At 41.6% G+C, this 23377-nt stretch overlaps 1 protein-coding gene across 2 annotated transcripts in view; it reads left to right on the top strand.

Moving 5' to 3' along the window:
* The window catches only part of znf704 (zinc finger protein 704), a 41777-nt gene extending 29156 nt beyond the window's left edge, over positions 1–12621 (top strand). The window contains exons 3-9 of one of the 2 annotated variants that reach the window (XM_034124487.1): positions 4573–4679; positions 6075–6349; positions 9672–9772; positions 10471–10765; positions 11366–11500; positions 11587–11678; positions 12341–12621. In XM_034124487.1, coding sequence (XP_033980378.1) covers positions 4573–4679; positions 6075–6349; positions 9672–9772; positions 10471–10765; positions 11366–11500; positions 11587–11678; positions 12341–12455 — 1120 coding nt within the window. In that variant the 3' untranslated portion in view covers positions 12456–12621. Of the gene's footprint in view, positions 1–4572; positions 4680–6071; positions 6350–9671; positions 9773–10470; positions 10766–11365; positions 11501–11586; positions 11679–12340 lie in introns of both variants that reach the window. The other variant, XM_034124486.1, reaches the window with a different exon arrangement.
* The last annotated feature ends 10756 nt before the right edge of the window (positions 12622–23377 follow it).

Genomic DNA, 23377 nt, shown 5'->3' with positions numbered 1-23377 from the left:
AGTTTGAAACTTGAACCTGCTTGTCCCCTATAATGGTGGTGAAGACTTTACCACATACACACACTCACACACACACAGACAATCACACACACACACACACACACACACAGACACACACACACACACACACACAGACAATCACACACACACCCTGCCGTCCTTCTGTCTTTCTCGATCACATGCAGGCTCTTTGTTTTGTTAAATTCACTTGTGGTACCTAAAAGAAAATGGAGCACATCTGCCCCCCCCCCCCCCTCAACACACACACACAACACACACACACACACACACACACACACACACACACACACACACACACACACACACACACACACACACACACCTTCGTTGGCAGGCTGGCAAACATCCATATCTCCCACTAAGCTCATCAGAACCCCTGAAGAGGGAGCTGTTGTTTTACTTGTATCTTCATATTCCCCCACATGAATGAATCCCTATTCGTCTATCTAATCTTAACTCCTGTAGTTTTGTATTTTGCTGTGTTCAAAATGTGTTCATGATTTTATCACTAAAGGTACTAAGTTGTAGCTTCTACATAGTTACAGTAATTGAGAAAAGCCCATGTTTACCTGCTCAGTCCCACCTTTGCTTGCATTCATTTCGTATCTAAGTCAAAAAAATGAATAAATTAAAGGAGAAATAATAGGCTGATTAATCAACAGGGAAAGTTATACATCAATTGCAGCTATAATTGCCTTTTAATATTTGTATTAACGTTTTTAATTGAAAACCTATTTTCCAAATGTCCATAGCACCATGTGTATCTCCATAAAAGTGTGGATGGTGCATTATTGCTGTATTTATTGAAAAAGTTGATATAATTGAATGCTCTGTGAATGCCAGGTGTACATTGTTGATGCTTGAACAAAATATATGATAAATAAAGAAGAAAGGTAATTGGCCTTTTTAGGTTTCAATTTTAAAATGAGAATACATCTACAATAATATTTAGTTTGGCCTTTGAAGATAAACTAATGATCCATTTATGAATAGCCAGCAGCAAGATAAAACGATATGGATCTGTTTCATGTAATGTGCATTAGCAAACAAGCTCTTCGCTTGCTCTCTGGCTTTCTTCTGATGGAGCTAAACAAACACGATCATGTTGCATTTACAAAGCCTCAGGGGTCCGCTATTGGAAGATGTTTTATTGCTAGTTAGTGAAGTAAGAATATCAAAACACACACACGCTGTGTCACATGCAGCGACACACAAACAAGCTAACATATGAAACTCATTTATCAGAATTCACTTACCCATCCATTAGCTGTCCCTATGTCCCCTGTGTCGCGTGTATCATGCCTCTTATCATGCGTCTCTCCAACACACACACACACACACACACACACACACACACACACACACACACACACACACACACACACACACACACACACACACACACACTCTTGGCGTGTGGTAATTAGCTCTAATAAGCACTTGGCCCAAACTAACTTTGATAAGAAGACCACTAATGTGAAATGTGATTTGGGGGAATACCCCTTCCCACTCTATCTTCCTCTCCCTCTCATACATCACATCTTAATTGCTATTCCTCCTAATGTGTTTTTCTAAGATTTACTATTTCATATTTCCAGACAGACAAAGCACCCAGTAATTATTGTCAGTCACTGTTGCCATGGAGATAATATCTAAAGTCACATGACGGCCTCCCAAGGTGACCAGGAAGTGGTTTTTACGGCGACGTTGGGTGGGGGGTTATGTGTGAAAGTGGCAGTTTTGTGTGCAGCTTCGTTTCTTGATTTATGTAGAGGCTGTAATGACATCATATTCAACAGTGGAAAGGGTAATAAATTACACATCAGCTAATGGAGGCGGGGGCTCTTTCTTTGTTCGCTCTCAAAACCATTGGGAAAACACTCCTCTCCCTCCTAAGTTAATACACTTTTAATAGCTCTCCCATTAGTGTTAAAATGTAAAATGTATTCACAAGGAAATTATTGATTAATGCTAACTTTGAGTCTGTTCTTAACTTTAACTGCAGAGTTACAGTGCTCCTCTGAGGCAACACAACTAACTGCTCCATTGAGCTGCAACGTAACTGGGTTACTTCAAATGTCAAGACCACAGATAAACCCATTTGTAATAAATATTGTCTCACAAACAGTCTCCATTTAATTAAAGGCGACTGGCTGTTTGGCCGAGCTTTCAACATGTCAGCTCTGCAAGCTACTCATTAAAAAACAAACAATGAACATTTTCACAATAAGAACAAATCATTTGTGGTGAAAATAACAAGTAAGTATGTATCAACATCTAAAAGGGGTGTCAACTTGTGCCAAGGAGCGGTTAAAGAGAGAGAAAAAAAAAATCCGTCCTTTTGCTTAAGAGACTTTGTTAAAAGGGAGGTTTCTCATAGGAGCATGGCTAAATTCAGTTTGTTTTAGACGAAACCTGTTTCATAAAAAATACGGCAGTACAATTAGTTTTATCTTCATCTCCACAGAAAACGTAATCATGTGTCCTCTTCGAGTCAGAAATGCCTCATTAGTCACTGGTTTGTGTAATAACGCTTGTCAGCTTTGAGTCCTCCAAGCCATCTTAAACACATCTGTGTTATTTTAGTGTCACATGTGGATTTGGGGATTTTCTTTCTCTCCCCTCAGATTTGCTTAACCCCGGTCATCTTGGACGGGGAGCATCTGTGCCTGAAAGCCGTTCTAAAAATAAACATGGAGAGTCACTTCCGGCCTCTCACCACGTTTAACACTGTTGCTGTTGTAAAGCCTCTCCTGTAGCTTGTGGTCGTACTGTTTGCTTTGGTCACATCCTGTAAGGGTGCGAATTGTTGACCAAGTGAAAGTCATTACATGTCTTTCATGCTTTACAGTGGGATGGTTTACCAGAAATTAAACTGAACATGACTCTGAAGCCTTTTGCATGTTTTAGCATGCGGTCATATGTTGTTTTTACTGCATTACAGTACTGATGCAGTGACTGTAGTGATCACAACTGAAGCCCTATTGTGACAAAACCTGTGGTCCTCATCACTGGTTACTTTTCTGGCCACTTTCCTAGTTTTTATATAATTGTATTACTTTTAATTTAGTTACATTGAAAGGGACAATTAACTTCAAAAAGAAAATCCAGATTTTTCCTCTTACCTGTAGTGATATGTATCCATCTAGATTGTTTAAATGTGAGTTGCACCACAAGCCAATATCCATGTTATGCAATTATATAGAGACAAGCTAGACGATATTTACCACTGTTGGCAACTAACACCAAAACAATCTACACTGATAAATAGCCCACATGTAAGAGGAACATTATCTAATGTAGATTTTGTACTGAACTCTAAGGATTGAATTATCATTTGGGCTGGATTTCTTTTTGCTCGCCTGTGCATGAAACTGAGATCAGATAGCAGAGAAAATGCATGAATATGAACAGTGTGCCCTGAACTGTACACAGACACAAGTGCTGACTGTTGCATCATCTCACAGATTTCACATAACTTGTACAATCCTTTATTCAATCACTTCTAAAAGTTCTTTTATTTTGGTTTGGCAGGTATTATGAAAGTCAAAAATAGGTTGTTTATTTCAATATATGTGTTGCCTGTACTGGATTTATACCAATTAAGATGCAGAATAAGTCTGAAAAATAAATGATGGCTGATGTCATGTTTTTCCAAGGCAGCAGGAGATTTCATCATTGTAACATACTGACTTTGATCATGTGGCTTTACACACTATCAAAGTCTTACTTACTCAGGAAACACACACACACACACACACACACAGGGATTGCCTCTCTGAGGAATACATGCGGGAGGATTAAGACACCTACTTCTAGTGCACGTTTGCCTCTTGCCAATTAGAAGAGACAAATATGTGTGCAGTGTGTGTTTAGCCTGTTGTATGGATTGGCTGCTGTGTGTACTGTACAGCCACTGAGCTTGTGTTAATTGCACAGGCTTTAGGGTTTGAAAGTAAGACCCACATCAGTCTAGATTAGTTTCAAAAATATATTTGTATACAGCAGCATTTCAGCTGTTGGCTGTTGATTTGACCAATAGTGTCTGGTCAATTGCGCCAGTCTCCCTCAAAGAAAATCAAATAAGAAAAAAAACGTAAATGCAAGTTAATACACTTTTAATAGCTCTCCCATTAGTGTTAAAATGTAAAATGTATTCACAAGGAAATTATTGATTAATGCTAACTTTGAGTCTGTCCTTAACTTTAACTGCAGAGTTACAGTGCTCCTCTGAGGCAACACAACTAACTGAAAAAAAAACGTAAATGCAATTAGCAGCCGAGACAGTCATCGCACCAAAATGCAAAGCAGAGTGGCCTGGCTTTGTCTGAAAACATCTGGAGGGAAAAGAAGACACACACCGTGTTCTTTAGCTACATCATTTATATTGGGCATGCACAATAAAATAGGTTATGGTTATTATGTATTAGTGCGATAAGGAAAAATAGCTGCTATTTATCCGCCAGTAGTACAAAGTTGCTTCAATTGACTCTGAGGTTGGTGGCAGAAGATGCTCAGTAATATCTAACTCTTTTTCTCCTGTGTTCACAGACGGTCGGAGGAGGAGGAGGTGGACATGGACAAGGTGACCGCTGCCATGGTGTTGACGAGTCTCTCCACCAGCCCGCTGGTCAGGAGTCCGCCTTTCAAAGTCAACGGTGAGTTTCTCAGCTGTTAACTCGCCCAATAAGTGGGAGACATCTTTTTGAGTTTTGACGAATACAATATGATTTAAACTTCACAGCTTCAAATACATCTTTGGCTTTGATGTGTCATTTCTTTCGTACCAGACCTTTATGACCCCATGAAAAAAGTAGCGCAGCCAAATTCTTTTATTAGCATGTTTTGCCGTACGCTGACTTCTCATTCCCCCACAGCTGTTATCATGTGAATGCATGTAGAGTAGACGCTTAGATTGATAAATGACTGCCACCTGCTGTGCCATAGGATTCTCTCATCAATGAGTTGTGGAAATGTACAAAAAAAGCACAAAGAATCTGGATCTCTGCCACCCTACACGGTGGCGGGAATCCAAAGTGCCCCTTAACTGCAATCACATGCAACCGCTCAGTTAGTCTGTGTAACCACTGAACATTCAACCATGCAGCCAACCCTCCAACCACCATGCACATGTTATCACAGTCACAGTCACACACACACACACACGCACACGCACACGCGCACACACACACACACACACACACACACACACACACACACACACACACACACACACACACACACACACCACACACACACACACACACACACACAGGCAGTCAGATGTTAAATGTACATCACATACATCATGCACAAAGTGGATTTTAAATACCAACTGTACTCTTTTATCTTAATGTAGTCATACACATGTCACACCAATGTATACAAGCTAGATATCATACAATGTGCATTTACATCGGTACACACAGTTAGTTCTCATGTATCGTGTACCATGCCTAGCATCATGGTTCACCCATAATCCAACATACAGTGTGATTGTTCAGTTGCCTTCTAACTCTCATTGAAAGATGTTTTCTAATATAAAAATAACAAAAGAAAAAAGAGCAGATCAGAGAAGCATTCTTATCTTCACCAAGCCTATCAAACTATATACTCTTATTCTCTTTGACTAACATCCATCTAAACAAACACCTAACTTTCTCACACACACTAAAGTACACACTTTAAAGTTTCCCCCAGCCTCAACCTTTACAAAGTGAAATGTATTTTGTTGCTGATATTCAAAAGAAAAATGTCTTTGATCTGGAAAAACAAGACCTTGGAAGTGTCTCGGCGGAACCAAGTAACTTTTCTTTTTTTCTAGTGTCGCACACAGCAGGAGTTCTGGTAGGCTCTTTGTGTGAAGTGCAAATAAAGCTGTCTGAACTTAATTGAATGACTTGATCACTGACAGTCTATCACACAGGTTCTGTGAATGTATCATCTACAAATATGAATAAAGCAGTTAGATTTGCTGTTTGATTTCCTCTCAGGATTTACATTACTTCCTGTCCCCCCCCCCCTGTCCCCCCCCCCCCCCCTCTGTTTAGAAGGTCTGAGTGGTTCGTGGAAAGACAACGGCTCCGCTGGCCCCTTCACCCCCTCCAGTAACAGCTCCTCTGGGGGCTACTGGAGCTGGTCTGCCCCCAGTGACCAGTCCAACCCCTCCACACCCTCACCCCCGCTCTCCGCAGACAGCTTCAAGCCTTTCCGTGTGCCCAGCCTGGGGGGTGTGGGGAACGGCCCCGCGGGGCCTGAAGACCCCAGCCTGGACGATCAGGACGGCAGCAGCCTGCTCTTCGATGAGCCCATCCCTCGCAAGCGCAAGGTGAATACTGCAGACAACATCTAAGTTAAAAGGCTGGGAAGAAAAGGCCAGTTCTCTTTCTTAGCGCTAAAAACTAATCTCCATCGACAAATAGATAAAGGCATTTTTACTATTAAAAAACAAATAGGCAAACACAAGAAGAAATGTGTTTATTGCTCATATTTAAGAACATTTGAAACATCAGACAGTAAGAAAACAGTTTCATCTCTTCTTTTGTTTGACAAACATTAAATTGGTCATGATGGCCATCGTCTGGTATAAAGCGGAACAGCTTTCTCCACCAAAACTCAGCTGGTTAAAACGTTGTTTTGTCGCCTATTCACAGCCAAAATCTGGATTTAGTTCTGCTTATTGACATGTTTTTTTGTTTCTGTTACAAAATAAGAATTGAATCAGTTTGAATGCCACGTATTAACCAGCACTGAAGCAGTGAGACGTCAAACAAATCACTGTTATAAGCTTAGTTTAGTCTTTTCTGAAACACTCCACACGAAACATAGTTGTACAATTAGTCAACAGACACAGATTGATCAACTATGTTTACGTATCAAATGATCACAGTGAGTTCAATCCAACCGAAAGTTCTTCATAACTTCATAACAGCCCCATCCTATGTTAAGCAGATAAGCTCTGTCCCTCTGTACTCACCAAAACCAGTGTTTCTTTATTATTTAGTCTGGGGATTGAAAGATTCAGTGTGAGTAATAGTTTATTGTGGAAGAAAGGCCAAAGCAGAGAGAAAGATGCATTTTAAGATAAAGCCATCTTGTTATGGACAAGGTCTAAGCAGCTTTTCAAAGAGTTATTTTGAAAAGCCATTTCCTCTCAGGCCCGAAAGCTCCAATTAAATTGCCCAGTCAATTCCTGAGCCCTCGTAGTTTCTAGGAAATAAGAAATTGCTCTGTGATCATGACCTTATGCGCCTTAGAAGGATTATAAAAAGTCGCAAGAGTACTGCAAGAATTTCCTTTTCTTTCAGAGCGGAGTCACATATTAAGGGGTTTAGAAGAGAAAGGCAGCAGCTCTCCTGATAGCAGGCAGATCTCTAAATAAGAAGATGTCAGATGTACACTAGCTGCTTGATTCCCTCCTTCCACACACTGATAATAACCTCTGAGGTTAGACTCTCTGACTGATTGGCAGAGATGAAAATGGGACAGGAAAGGACGCTCAGCCTTTCTGCTCCAGCGGTGGTTTCGTCCTTGTTGCCCCTAAACACAACACACACACACACATTGTTTTTTTTCTCACTCATCATTTTGCCTCGTCTCATTTCTACACACCACTGACAGCTCAGTGTCACTCATTATTTTTTCAGATGTATATTGCTTTGCTCTCCCTCTTTATCTCTCTCTCTGCTTCTCAGCACTCCTACTTGCCGGTTGGTCGTTTTCTGTCAGTATCATCCATCTATCTATCCCTCCTTTCCTTCTCACTCCTCCTTCCTTCCCCCACTTCCTCTCCTGCTCTCGCCCATGTTTCGACCGCCCTCTCTCCTCGTACTGTCAGTGTGTGTGAGTGTGTGTCCTCTCTGGACATTTGCCCTTCATAATGACTTCTTAGCCTTCACGTGCAGCCGCTCCATAACGGCAGTAATGATTTTAATACCCGCCACAGCAAACACAAAGATCCTGCTGTCCTCACGTCTTGACTAAAAATCGATATAGACCCTGGGGTGAGCTCAACATCGTACTGTAGTAATTGGGGACTTATCACAAAGACGACCAACGAGAGAGAGAGAGAGAGAGAGAGAGAGAGAGAGAGAGAGAGAGAGAGAGAGACATTTCAAAGTGGAAAGGAGAGCAAATCAGAGCCAAAGAAAGGTTATGGATAAAGAATTAAAGGGGACTAATAGGAATAACTGAACTGAGAATGAGACAAAAAAAGATTTCTTAATAATTGGATAACGATGTCGATGACTTACATAAACACACGCACACACACACACACACACACACATGCTCTTTGTGCAATGCCAAGGTTTCACATTAAATGATCAACACACTCCTCTGGTGCTCTCTCTTCTCTCTTGGCAAGGCAACACATTTGGATGTCACTATTTAATTAACTATGAAATGCTTCTTTTAAAGGGAATAACTCACACTCACCACCACACAATAACAGACTTTGTTACCCGGAGACAAAACAATGCACATGGGGGGGGGGGGGGAGGAGGGGGAGACAGAGAATTGTTGATATGCGTGTGTTTCTGAAAAGAGGAGGAAAATTTAAGAAAGAAAAAAAACATATTGTCCAAATGAAATCAGCCTCCTTAACAATAGTTTGATGGACAGGCCTATGAGACCATTTATAATGGCTCAGAGCGGGGAGGCAGGAGGGAGAAGCACATGGGGCTTATCACTCCATTCAAAACAATATACAGTCTCTTAGGACGCCTGCGCTGTAATTACAGTACACAGAGAAAATGATACGGTAGCCCGCCAGCTCACAACCAGAGAGAAATCTACTGTCTTTCTTCCTTACTCAGCTCCTAGAAAAATGTGTTTTCAGACTAGCTCCACACAAAGAAAAAATACATCTATAACCAAGATGAAGGAGAACAGTTTTATTTGTATTTATTTGTGTTAGTATCAAGTCAAAATGTACTGCTTTTACTAAAGTGAAGTTTGACAGCATAACAAAAAAAGAATCCACTTTTTTTAATAATAGAACAATCAGTTTAAGCTTGGATAAAATGCAATTGAGCTGATATGTGTCACTTAAAGCTTTTTGATGGAGCTACAGTCATACATTTCATTAACTGTACATTAGCGTATGACAGGATAACACCGACTATGATAGCCATAGTTTTCATCATATGTCACGTGTCACAGATGCTGCCATTTTAAAGATCTTATATAATAATTAACTGACTGCTTATAACCTCCAGTAGGTGAGACAAATGTATTTTCAGCAATGCTGTTATGCAGTTACTTGAGAAGCTTTTTTCCTATATGCCTGATAATGAGGAGGAAATATAATTATAATGATGTACTTTAGGGTGGTTGACCAACCCTGGAGGGAAATACCACCTCTATCACACCTCCTGTAGTGTATACATAGATTTAATTAAATGATTGAGTGAGTATATGCATATATCAGGAGAAAATATCCTCAAGTCAAGGAGTCAATCTGCACATGTTTGACTCCTTGAGATGATAGGAATGTTGTTATAAAGTCAATAGTATAGCCACATACAAACCCAGATGTTATACTGTGTAAGTTAGCAACTGTTGCTCTACGCACCACATATTTCTGTCAACACGTACCCCTTTATGAGCTGCTGTGTTTTTCACTGTAACTGTACTGTTTCCTGTTTCAGAACTCAATGAAGGTGATGTTCAAGTGCCTGTGGAAGAACTGTGGCAAAGTGCTGAGTACCGCCGCGGGCATCCAGAGACACATCCGCACCATCCACCTGGGGTGAGACACACACACACACACACACACACACACACACACACACACACACACACACACACACACACACACACACACACACACACACCACACACACACACACACACACACACACACACACACACACACACACACACACACACACACACACACACACACACACACACACACACACACACACACACACACACACACACACACACACACACATTGCCTCCCTAAACTACACTCCACTACCCAAGCCAGCTTCATTGTCAAAACAGCAGATTAATGGCTGATGGATTATCACCACGGTAACACTTTGAGCTCTGGGAGTGAGGGTGGAGGCGGAGAACAATGATATCGGAGGAATCACACATTTACACTGACATTCAATTAAACTGAGGATCTACACTCATTAACTGCAGATGATTGTGTTTTTGGAAAACTGACATTAATGTTGAAGAGAGCTCAGCGGTTGTGTGATGCTTTGACAAGTTGTGTTGGACATGAGCAGTTATTAGCATTCAAAGGATATTCTGCTTTAATTTAACTTTGGAAAGCTGCAACCATTGCCAGTGAAACGTCGTTGTTTTCTCTCTGTATAGCACCTTGAGTCTGCCTCTTTGTATTAAACGTCCTTTACAAATAAAACTGTCTTGTTTTATCAATATGTTTCATTGCCCCTCTCCACCCCCCACCCTCCCTCTCTCTGTCTGCAGGCGTAACTGTGACTCGGACTGCAGTGACGGAGAAGAGGACTTCTACTACTCGGAGATCAAGCTCAACACGGACTCGGTGGCGGACGGGCTGAGCAGCCTGTCCCCCGTGTCCCCGTCCATCCTCTCCCCTGTTCCTCCTCCCCCCTCTCCTCTCCCGTCATTCAACCAGCTGTCGGACTCCCACAGACCTCCGCAGTCCTCTGACGCCAAGGAGCCTCACCCCGGAGGAACCACCCCCCTCAGCCGCTCTGCGCCCAGTGCTCTCTACCTCATCCACACGGACCACGCCTACCAGGTGAGTGGAGAGCAGAGGGAGTATCACACCAAGAGATGTGACAATGACAATATAGAATTTTAACATGGATCTGGGTTAAAACGCTCACAATTAGTTGATCGTGAAAGGGCACAACAAGATCAGGGTTGGGAGCAGAGCAGGTAGGACCCAAGTGCAGGACACAAAGTATCTTGGCAAAAGTAAATATTTTTTTTATAAATCAATCCTGAAGAAGAGTGCAGGGTAAGGGAAGCCAAACGTAACTAATCTCTTCAATAGACAAAAACAGAACAAAACTCTCCAAAAATGACATACAACAAACAAGGATCCGACAAACACTGACAGACAAACAGAACTTAAATACATGCAGAAATAATCACAAGGACACAGCTGGGCAGGAGCATCGCCAGGGGAACAGAATCAGGTAATCAAACAGGGGGAGGGAGAACACAGAGACAGTAGAAACAGACCTAACACAGGGGGGGAAGACTTTTCAAAATAAAACAGACAGATCATGACATTGAGAATGAGGAAGGCTTCTGATAGGCCATATAAAATGCTGCTAATAGATCGTTTTAGGTAGAAAATCTCACCATTTCCTCCTTTGTCCTCCCCCCTCAGGCCACAGCTCCAGTGTCCATCCCGTCCAGCAACAGTAACTCCAGCGGGTCGGCCTGCACCAGCTTCACCCCCACCAACAGCTCCAACTTCAGCATCTCCTGGCAGTCACCGCCCGTCACTTTCACCGGCTCCACGGTGAGTAACTTAAACATTTATTCTCAGCCACATGCACAGTTACATTTGGACTCTTATAATACATCATTTTTTTCTGCCCCCTCCAGGTGTCCCCCAGTAAGAGCCAGGGCTTCGGTGAACAGCGCTCCCAAACCATCGCCGTCCTCTCGTCCCCGCCCAGAGCCACCACCGCTCTCAGGTACCCGATCCTCTTACCTGACATTTCCTTTTTTAGCTTTAAAGCCAAACAATCCGAAAGCTCATAATAAATATGACCATAGACAACGCATACCTAAGCTAATTCTCTATTTCAACCTTACTGAGTGAAAATAATCTAACATATTTACTCTCAGCTCAATGACTCTTAATTAAAAAGAAGTCTTGATGAATCAGCTCGGTTCAGCCTCTGATCCAAATCCACTCTAGATTGTATGATTTATGTGTTGTTTCCTTTTTAACACATCACAACCTTGTTGTTTGTTGACGGGCGTTTAGCTGCAATTAGAAAAGGCAAAACATAGGAGAATAGTTTGACATTTTGAGAAATGCAACTATTATATGCTTTCTTGAGTCACATAAGAAGTGTGATGACAACTCTCATGCAGCAAGCAACTGGTTAGCTTAGCTTAGCATAAAGACTTGAAACAGATGGACACAGTTAGCCTGGCTCTGTACAAAGGGAGTGATCATCTCATGTTGCTCTTAACGAAAAAGCACAAAAGAGTGTATTTTAGTATTCTAACAATTTGATTTCAATGTTTTAAAAAGGAATGTTTTTTTTACCACTGGTCTTTTGAATGATAGTGCACTTGATCATTTAAACAGATGATGATTTATAATGTATCCACTTCTCCCTCTCAGTCGGAAGGTGCGCGGTGAGGGGAAGAAGTGCCGTAAGGTGTACGGGATGGAGAACCGCGACATGTGGTGCACCGCCTGCCGCTGGAAGAAAGCCTGCCAGAGATTCACCGACTGAACGTTCCTCACCAACAGCAAAGCGCCACGCCAACGTGCACGGCTGCCTTTGGCCAGAGAAAAGGGGGAGGGGCATCGTTTTGCATGCATTTGGTTTTCTTCAGCTCAAAATCGCAACTGTCCGTCAAACTCTGGCTCTGCCCCTGTGCCCCACCCCGCCCCCCCCCTCCCCCCTAAGCTCAACTGAACTCCAGCTGGGGAAGGGACCAAAGCGGAGTCACCTTTCACATTTCCGTCCTCGCCATTCCCACCATTCCCAGTTTTGGGAAACCCCAATGCAGCTAAACAGTTTAAAGAAAATATAAATCTAACGATGTTTCCTGTTTTTTATGTTGGGTTCAGTGTTGCATCTTTCTATGTTTTGTAAAGCTCTGGTTTTTAAATGGAAAGTCAAAGAAGGAGTGTGTTTTAGTAAAAGAAAAGAATCTTCACTTTTTTATCCAAAAGAAGATTGGGCCTCTTTGCTGCCATTTTTGAAGAACGTGAAAGCATGGCGGTAAAGCTCGCAGTTTTTGTTCTCCCTTAGACTTGTTCGTGTCTTCTTTTATTTCTGGACCTTTTGAGGGGATCTTTTATCACCGACATCCCAGCCTCTCTACCGGCTCCTCACCTGCTCTTCGCTCCTGACAGCCGCTGGGAATGTACGACCGAGCCGAGAGGGCCGGCTGACATGTGGAGAGGAAGAGAGGAAGAGAGACACACACATGGTGAATGAGCAATGCAAAAAAAGATAGGATTGACAGTCAGGGAAAGCAGATGGACCATGCGTTCACACACACACAAACAAACACAGGTATTCACACTCAATCAGTTTTCTATGTCACTTTTGATCCAGTTGATTCATTTCCTTTGCTTTATCAGGGATGTGATTCTAAAGAAAGCAACAACCAGCAGCTGACACATGGAGTTATACAGAACAGCACAGTCTCAATAGCTTCTCTCTTTCACTTGGCAACCAAAAACTCCTGTATCTTATTCTCTGTTTCTTTGTTTTTGTTGAGGTGTTCACCATGTTTATTGTTGTTGATGTCTTTTTTTGGGCAAAACCAAGACTGTTTACCTACCACCTGCAGAAAGTGTGTTAAAAAAAGCTTCCTGACAGCACTGGAAGCATGGAGTCAGCGTGCGAGGCCACAAACAGATAAACACCTTTGACCACACACAGAGAGACAGACTGCCCTCCTCCTCAGCCAACCTTTACACCTTCCTAAAGGAAACAACATATCTTTGTGTTTACGGACGCCGCAGAGGCGCATCTTGATCATCTGTTAACCAAAGGGGGAGGGCTGAAAACCAAAAGTGAGGCACTTGCACTGTATGTGTGACACGGGGCACTTGGTGCTATTGAGGTGAAAATGTTACTATCTTCCACGAGCCCTTTTCATTTACAACTTCTAAAAGAAAATAAGAGCAACTAAAAGCAAACATTTGATCACACAGAATATGGTTACCCCCATTATTTGCTCTAAGAGTTTTGGAGAAATTATTTATAAGGTCACTCCTTGTTGTTCAATGTGCACTGCACACTTTATTCACTTGGCAACATGCAAGCAAAGCTTTGACTCCAGCTGTTAGGAGAGTCCGCCACGTAATATTGTTACTGAGAAGTCGAGAGTGGGAAAGGTAAAAATGTCTGATTTGTCTTTTGAATGTGTTCATTTGAGTTTCCGCCTCCTTGTTGGCTCAGGCAGGAAATAAATTGTCAAAGCCCAAAAAGGTTTACAGATGTTCACTCTGTAGTGATAATGGACCAACTCTTTTTCACCCGGGGCCGCGCTCTACTTTATTACAGTGTACTGAAATAGATTGAAATGTTGTTTCTACGAACAGACACATATACTATATATGTGATACTGATTCTGCATTTACTCTCTTCATTATTGAATATTTTCTCAAATGCATGCTCAAATCTTTATTGGCAGTTCTGTCACACACAGATTCTTTTTTCCCCCAGAATGATTGGAAACCAACACCAGCTATAAACTCGCTCGCTCGCCCATTTCACAGTGCAGTCTTTTCCCACCTGATGGTAAAATGGTAGCTCTGTTATGTTTGCTCAGCCGTTTCTATTTGGTCTCTATTTGTTTTTGTGTGTTCATGTATACATGTCATTCTTGTATTTTCTCTAAGCTCCATGTGTATGACCCGTTACCTCGGTCATTACATTTGCCACCTTATGAACAAGACAGGTTCAAGTATGACAATGTGAGGAAATGTGCCGGTCAACCTGTCTGGCTACTATTGTTTTGAATTTAGGGATAGCCTTAAGTCACTCTTGAAAAAAATCATTGTGCTTCTTCTATGTTATTATTACATTGATGTTTCAGTTAGACATATTTAGATTATCTCCAAACTGCTTTGCCATTGTATTTTGTGAACGTATTATCGTTTAAGAAAAGACAAATCTATATATAAAAGAAAAAACATGTTGACATTTTCAAAAGCAAAACAAGACATTGGTTTCGCTGTTTGTTTTATATTTTTTCCATATATATATATAAATGATTACATATACTGTTTATGAATTTTGTTTTCATGTTTTTTTTTATCGTTAGGGGGAAGCCCAGGCAGGGTGACCCACCTGCAGCCTGTAGCCCCCCCCCCCCTGCTGCCGCTGCTGCTAAGCGGTCGAAATCCACAGTTGATTAAAATCTTATTTCCAATTCACCTCTCTGGCTGCCATGCAGGCCCGCTTGCAATTAGTTTGATTGACATCTCGGGTGTGTTTGCACTCATGTGTGCAGTGACACACTCCTGTGTATGGATGTGAAGGAGCCCCAGGCAAAGTAGCTGCCACTGGAGCACTGTGCCCTGTCCCCCCCCCCCCCCCCCCCCCCCCCCCCCCCCCCCCCCCCCACCCCCCCCCCACCCTCCAGCGTTACTCTCGCTCCTCCCAAGGAGCTCCACACACCTTTGTCAAACGGCCCGTGGCGTTTCTGTCAGCTGACAAACCAACGCTTTTGAGTTTAAAGATGTTTTTTGTTGGTGAGGCCGCCATTGGCTGGATGTGGCTGATGTCGGTTTTTTTGTTTTAACTCCATGCACTTCCCACTGCTCTTTCTCCATCACGGTGGTGCTTCATGTTTGTGTTAGGACCGTCTCCTCCATTGAACTGTGGAAAAATCTGGCAGCCAATCAGATTCTGTCCAGGAACAAGTCCCGACAGCAGTTATCCAGAGGTTCAGGCTGGATATTTGTAATGGCCGCATCTCTAGGCAGCTCACTTTAAAATATGCTGTCACCATCTCATGGCTTGTAGTAAGAGTTGGACAATATAAGCTAATCTCACACCCTTGTTTGGGGTCAATCCAAACCCTCCAAAAGAGAGTTACTGCCATATTTCTCAAACCTTACCATCTCTGTTGAAACTATGGGATTTGTTTTTGGACTGTCCATTGTTGTACTGAGAACATCTTTGGGTCCATTCATCACCAATGGCTCAAAGATGGCCGCCGCATTGAGGGTTCGTTCACAGATTCTCAGCCCAGGTCTGTCTTTGCATACCTTTTGCATTTTGGTGCTGTGGACACGGACGTGGAGAAATGGAGGTGCTATATCCCATTCTGTTTCTCCCATGTTGTCCTCTGGTCATACTAACTCCATTTGTTGTACACAATGTTATACTGTAGAACATGAAAATAAAAACACCATGCCTCAAGCCTACAAAGTGTCCAGACACCATTTAGTGGGAGGGTCGCCCCCAACCCTCTGTTTTTTCTCACCTGCGTCTTCATCAGTGTTCATGCTTTTATTTTGGTGACCAGTGCTCATTGCTCTTTCCCTATTTGTTGACCTCAGTCATGTAGGTAAGAGCAAAGAACATGAAAATGGTAATTTATTTTATTATATTGCTTCAAAAATTGCTCTTCCCCAAACGACAAACATCAGCCTTAGGTCCATTTAGCTTTCGCCCATATCATACAGTCTTCATTCATGGCATCATTTGTCAAGGAATTGTTAAAATTGTGCATGTTTCTTTGATTTGATAAGAACTAAGCATACGCTCTAGTGATGAAAAGCATCTGACACTGTCGAAAGCTTCAGAAGGAGTGAGTTAATAGGCCCAAAGTTGAAATGGTTTCATCAGCTAATATACAAACTGAACTTCCCACAAACATTAAACATGGCAATATAGCTTTTAAGAGCAACACAAACTCGTAAAAACTGCTCATAAAAGCAGGAAATGGTCATTTGAACTGACATCACTGTCCATTTGCACCAGACAGATGAACATGTTGTGAAATGTTTTAGATATTGGATAATTGACTTCCTTTTGGGCAAAACGAAGAAGGATAATGACTCTTATATTTTACCCTAATGATGCCAAACAGGCCATATGGCGTCATGCTTCTGATCTGATCATCTAACTTATTCACATTAGAGTAGAAGTGAGCTTGCAACCTGGGAGAGAGCATCTAAACACAGCATTACATAAACATGTGTTCGCACAGCAGAATTAAAACTGTGGCATCAAAGAGCCACAATAGGCGGTCTTGTTGCTCTAGTGCGAGTGATATGAATACTTATGAGCACTTCTTTTGTGTCTCCCTTCATATTGAGCCGCTGCTCTGGCTTTTGTTCTCTGCTGTGTTTACCCCCTCCTCTGCCGCCTAATAAAGGGCTGAGCGTTCTGCCATGATTTATAGACTGAATAAAACAAGATAGCATTATTCTGCTTACGGACGACATAAAAATCAACTCTTGTGAGTTATGAGGGACCCTCAATGTTTATGTCCCGATACACACACACACACACGATATGTCCATGCATGTTATTGTCCAGCGTAGCTTCTGAGCAGTGATGGCTTTAACTGCAGTTCATATGTTGACAGTTTTATAAGCATTCATGATGTATGCAGCTGATCCTTACTGAGATCAATATTTCATACATGACGAGACTTGTTTTTGACAGGAGGCTGACACTTATTACACCTTATATCATCCAAGTATAGCTCAATATAATCTACAATATATACAGATGAAGCTGCAGCACAGTATATCCAAGCTATAGTATCAGTATATTGATGTGACATCCCTGAATTGAATACTAAAAAAATCTTCTCATTTCCATTTGTATTTGCTAGTTGAAATTAGAGTGAAGGGTTTCCCTTCAGTCAGGTGGCCCCCTCAGCTCTGCGGTTGCAGATTAGCCATGCACTTGTAGCGGCCGATAAAACATGTCTGCAGATGCCCACAGAGTTGTTATCTGTTGCCCTGCAGCGCCTGCACACAGACCCTCCTGTGTTCTGCAGAAAAACACCACCCAACAGTATCTGCAGCAGCTGGCAGTCAGACGCTATGTGAGAATGACTGGATTAGTATTCAATTGTACTTTGTTATTAAAGAAATGAGTGGAGTTCACCTGAGCAGTCAAAGCGTTGCCTTGCATGACCCTGAGTATGGATTTAGTAGCAGTGTGAAGTCAAACATCCCATTAACTGTTAGTTTCTATGGCAACCATGCGGGTAGGCCGGTGGTGCTGTCAATAAAAAGAGGAGGGACCCTCCATCTTTCATTCAGGATTGTGAATGAGGAGGAGGGTTGAACAGTGGATGCTTCTGTAAACACCGTTTCTTTGGGGGCTTCCCCTCAAACATGAATAAGAAGTCCTTGGGTTGTGTTTCCAGGAGCTGCTTTGACCCCATTAGGGTCATCTCTGGAGGAATATAGGAGTCCTGAATGTGCCTTGATGAGCGTAGAGTTTCTAGAGTGGACCTCTCCAGGTGTTTAGAAACTGTGTGGAGGTGTGATTTTAAAGTGTCTCTAGGGCCACAGCGACGATGATGGATGTTTCTGGTGCTGGCTGGTCTGCTTTCTATACCTATAATTCAAAGATTTGTGATACAAAGAAATGTCCTGTGAGTTGCGTTCAGGGGCCCCTTTGGCCTCGGATCTAGAAAGTTGTTGCAAATATGACTTTTCTACTATTTGCTGTTACTTGTATTTTTGGATCCAAATGTATGATGTTTTTTTTCACTTGTTACTACTTCTCTTTGTTTTCCCTAACAACACTTCCTCTCTCCCTTACTTACAAGGGCTTGTAGGTTAGTGTATGTCGATGTGAACAATTGCTGTTGTAGTAGAAATGTTTAGGAAATCAAGGACGCCTCACTTAGCAAACAGCCTGTGAAACAGTCAGTGAGATGATCCGTTTTTAAGGATTTCCAAAGTAACCTGCTTTCTCAGCCTGAATTCGTATTATTCAGAATATCAACATTTAAGAATATTTTACAGCTCTTTCAGTTTGAACAGAATACTCTTTAAACTGCATCATCTCATTGGCTGTTTTGTACTTATTACAATCATGTAGACCTTAATAACTCGATGACTGTCGCACTGGATTTTTACTCTCTTTTTTCAAACAGGATATATACTACATACTCTGGTCTAACTGTATTTGTAATACTGCATGTGCATGCAAATACATGTCTTTATATAAATGGGCTCTATTTGTGCTTCGGCGTACATGATGGGTTGGGAGCAGCCGGGCTTGCCTCAATGTTCTTTAATTTAATTTCATCAGCAAACTAGATTTTGCTTTTACAAACTTACGATACAGAGAGAAACATCTCGTGTTTTCTCATTTGTTCAAAAGAGTCAGAAGTACCTGTGATTCCCTGCTGGCATGGGTCAATTTGTTACAGTCACAGTGAAGCTCTCTCCATCCTCGTGTGTGTGTATTAACAGTTAGCCGGTCCCGGGAGAGTAGAGGCGGATGCTTCTGGAAGACGGATCACTAGAGGAGGCTGCGCACTAAAGCCTCGCTTTGAGAGAGGGGAACAGATCCAGCTGGAGTTATGAAGAGGTCTGAAGTGTGAGGTCTCAGTTGTTCTTCCTCCAGCTGCATCCCAAACCCTCTGCTGAAAACACACCGGGAGCTTTAAAAAGATGATATTTTCCATCTGTGTCTAATCGGATGAGGCCAAAACCATGTGGTACTTATACAATAAGAAGTGTATTTCTTAAACCACATGTATAATATGTTAACCTTGTTGTGGCCTATCCCCGCTTGGAGGTAACCACAGGCTTGTTCAAGACTTGAGGCTGCTCTCCACCCTGATGTGGCCGGCACAGTATGTTGCGTTTTATATCCTCTTGAAGCCTCTAAATGTAAATGTTTTATAAGTGTTTCCAGACTGTACACTTAAATTGTAGATGCAACACATTCTCCAGATCTGTTCATGGACCGCACATTTGGTGACACAGTTGGTTGTAAAATGTTGACACTACATTATCAGACATTAACAGGTTGTTTTCTTTGGGGGGTAGCCCACTATTTCTTTGCTGAGGTGAAGCTCAGGATGTCCTTTCATAGGCAGTGTCAGCTTTTGGTGCATCAAAAGTATTGAGGAAATGTCAAAGGAATATTTCACCATCGAGATATATAAGCACATTTTTAGCATGCAACTTGCTGAGAGATAAATAAGAAGATTGATACCACTTTGCCAAATAGAAAACCACAGCCATCAGCTGTTTAGCTTAGCATAAAGACTAGCGAAAATAGGGAAACTCTCCATACAAAACCTTAAATGCATGTTATTCACACAAAATATCTTGTTTGGGTAATCAGTGCAAAAAAACAATTGTAAAAACTACAATTTGCTTTTATGTGCAGGGTTTTTTGCGGAACAATTTCTTAGCTCGGGGATGTTGGCGGCGCCTCAATCAAGTTAATGTTCTGAGTCAAACAATAATCAAACCTATCATTGTGTTAAACTCTCAGCAAGATAACAAATAAGCATGTTTCCCAAAATGTCAATTATTCCTATAAAAGTTAGCCTTTTTATGTGGGGTCCGGGTCAGTGCAAGACAAGAAGAGAAAGTATTAAAAACTGTTTGCAGATGTGCGGGCTGACTCTTTCATACAAAACAAAAGCAATATATTCTGGTCTGATCTCACTGAATGCGTCTCCTCCAATTAGTATCAATTACCTCAAACATCTCATCCTAAAAAAACAAGTTCGGAGAAAATTGCATTTTGCTGAAGGCTGCAAAATTATTAATGACACAAGAGTGCTCTGATACTTCAAACACTGTCAACTCTGATATGAATTACTTGTCTCCCAAAGCCTCTCCTCACCACTCTGCTTGTTTTATATTTATGTGGAGAAAATGACTACGGGATGAGCTAGAAGAGTGTATTTCCTCTGGGTCATCAAGAGTAACAGTATGTATTCATGGCTGCAGGATGAATGAGACAACATTTATCATTCAGCGCTAAAAAAGCTTGAAGATGCCGGATGTTTTTCTAAATTAGCACGGCTCTTTCCTTTTCTAATCCACCTTCCAACTGCAACATTAATGTCACCCTGCATCATTTATCAAGTGGAATTTATAAAGCAAGCATTTCGATATGCAACTAAATATCTCAGCTGCAAACATTGTCGCCTATGTTTTATTTTTCATAAATACCTTTTGGGAAGAACTTCTGTTACTGCACTCATGCATAAGCTAACCAAGGTGCGCACACACACACACACACACACACACACACACACACACACACACACACACACACACACACACACATACACAGATACACAATATGAGGGAAAGAGGTGTGAAAGCCAACTATGTTAGATCATGTCATCGGGCAATATGTGCTCCTGTTGCTCAACATATGTCCCCGTAGCTTTAGGTCTAATCCTGTGATGATGTGAAGAACTCACTGCTGAGAGGCTGCTGGGTCAAACTCATGGCATCAAATGTGTGTGTGTGTGTACAGCAAGAGATGATGAAGTGTGTGTTTCACATGACCGCCCAAGGAATATCCCATCTGCTCAATGTAGCACTAACACCTCCACTGTTTGTCCGTTTGTTTGTGTGTGTGTAAGAATAGAAGATTACGGAGCATGTGTGTGTTCACCTCTACTCTGAGATCAAGCCATTCCTGCGGCCATAAATGCACGTTTCAATGTGCAAGCTGTCATACCTCATGCATTATCAACTAGTACATTGACATAATAAAACCTCCCCATGCTGCTTTTTTCAGACCAGTCCAAGTGTGTGTGCTTCATTATCATAAACGCTTGCGTCTGCAGAGCTTTGCCCTCCATCAGATGACCAAAATGAAATGTGAGGAGTTTATGATGCGAAACATGGATTCACATTGCATCTGGTTGAAGTTCACTGACATTTCACATGATGCAATGATTGTAGAGATGTGTATGGCATTAATGACTTTGTCTGTCTGCTCTGCTGAGGCATTCGAGCAGCAGGTTGAGGTGCAGAAGAGCCAGAGTGTCCGTCTGTGTCCAAGACATTGAATAATTGATGAGGGCGATGAAAAACAGCAAATGTGCGAAGGCTCCATCTGTGACCTCAGACCTCAGTTGATAAGAATCGCTGCTGTCCATGAAATTAATAGCTTCCCTTTGCTTTGAGGGCGCAGGAGGTTCAAAGAAATGTGGCGGGCACGGAGAAAGAAAGAGGCCCATATGGACCAGATTTAATCAAGTGTTTTTGATCTGGAAACACAAGATAAAGAGAGTTATGTATACAGGAAGCGTGTTTAATAGTGTTTCATTTTGGAAATATGGCATTCTTGCCGAGAGTTCCATCAAAAAGATTGATTCCGCTCTCGTATGCTATAGCTATATGAGCTAAGCCTAGCATGGAGAATGGAAACTGGGGAAAACAGCTAGCCTGGCTCTGTCAGAAGGTAACAAAAAATGGCTTGCCAGCACTTCTAAAACGTTATTTTAAGTCTATTTGTATTGATGTGTTAGTTGTTAAGATTTATTCCACTCTCATGTTTAAATCTTAAAATATGACGCTACATTCTGGTTAGCATAAAGATTTAAAATGGTGTCAGCTAGTCTGGCTCTGTCTGTACAACTGGTCTGTAACCAAATCTACCTTTCACCTCATTTAAGCTGAACTGTGTTTCTTGTCTATTTTTCTGAATATGACCGTGATGCTATCACTAGTAGCATGATTAGCTTAACCAAGCACAAACACTTGAAGTTAAACATTCCTGGGCATGCTAAAGTCAGACACTAACCCCCCTAAAACAACACTCACGTTTTGTGAAATATAATGTATTTATTTGTGAGCTCTGAAGGGGCTGGTTAGAAAAGGTTAGGTTTCCCCTTGATTCAAGTAATTGTGCTAAGCTAAGCTAGCTGTGCGCTTGTTGTAGCTTCATATAGCAGACGTAAGAATGATATACCCTCACTGCCAGGGATGTTGGGAAGTCTTTCAGGATACTTTTTATATTTTGTTCAAGTTGTTTTGCCTTCTAAACTCACAAACAAACTAAGCCATGTTTGAACTGAATGTTCTCTCTCTGCACATTTAAAACAAGGCCTGCTCCATCATACTACACTGACAGTTGTCACACATTCATGGGACTTTATTGTTTACACACCACACAAGCACCTGCAATATATATCTGTTATATCACAAATATACTCTATTGCAACAATGATGTTTTCTTATATTCTTTTCCACGATATATTGAAATGGATTCTATGATTATATTAAGATTTTTCGAAAACACACTGACTGTTACCTCCCGTACCAGTTATTCTTTTCTTATCCGATATGTGTGTGTGTGTGTAGAAACTGCCATTGTTCTTGTTATTAATAGTGTTTTCTGACAAATTGCTGTTGTTGTTTTTGACTCTGTTTACAGTGAAGACCTTTTCCAGAGTTATCTCTGTGTGACTGGAAGACTGGAGGCATCTGGTTATAACTGAATAAAGATTCTTTGGCAGCTGTTTGGTATCCACTGTCACTGTGTCTTCTCTCTTCTCTGCTGAGTTCAAAGAGCGCTTTGCTCCTTAACATTATGCGAAAAAATTCTCTCAAAAGTAAAAAAAAGTGCATATGCAATATTTCTTTTAAAGTACAATATCAGATTTCTTGTGATTTAGCTTTTGTCTAAAATAATAGAAGACATTTAAGTATTGTCTCAATGTA

Source organism: Trematomus bernacchii, unplaced genomic scaffold (genome assembly GCF_902827165.1).
Source record: "Trematomus bernacchii unplaced genomic scaffold, fTreBer1.1, whole genome shotgun sequence".
Taxonomy (NCBI): Eukaryota; Metazoa; Chordata; class Actinopteri; order Perciformes; family Nototheniidae; genus Trematomus; species Trematomus bernacchii.
This window is presented reverse-complemented; position numbering and strand designations above follow the sequence as displayed.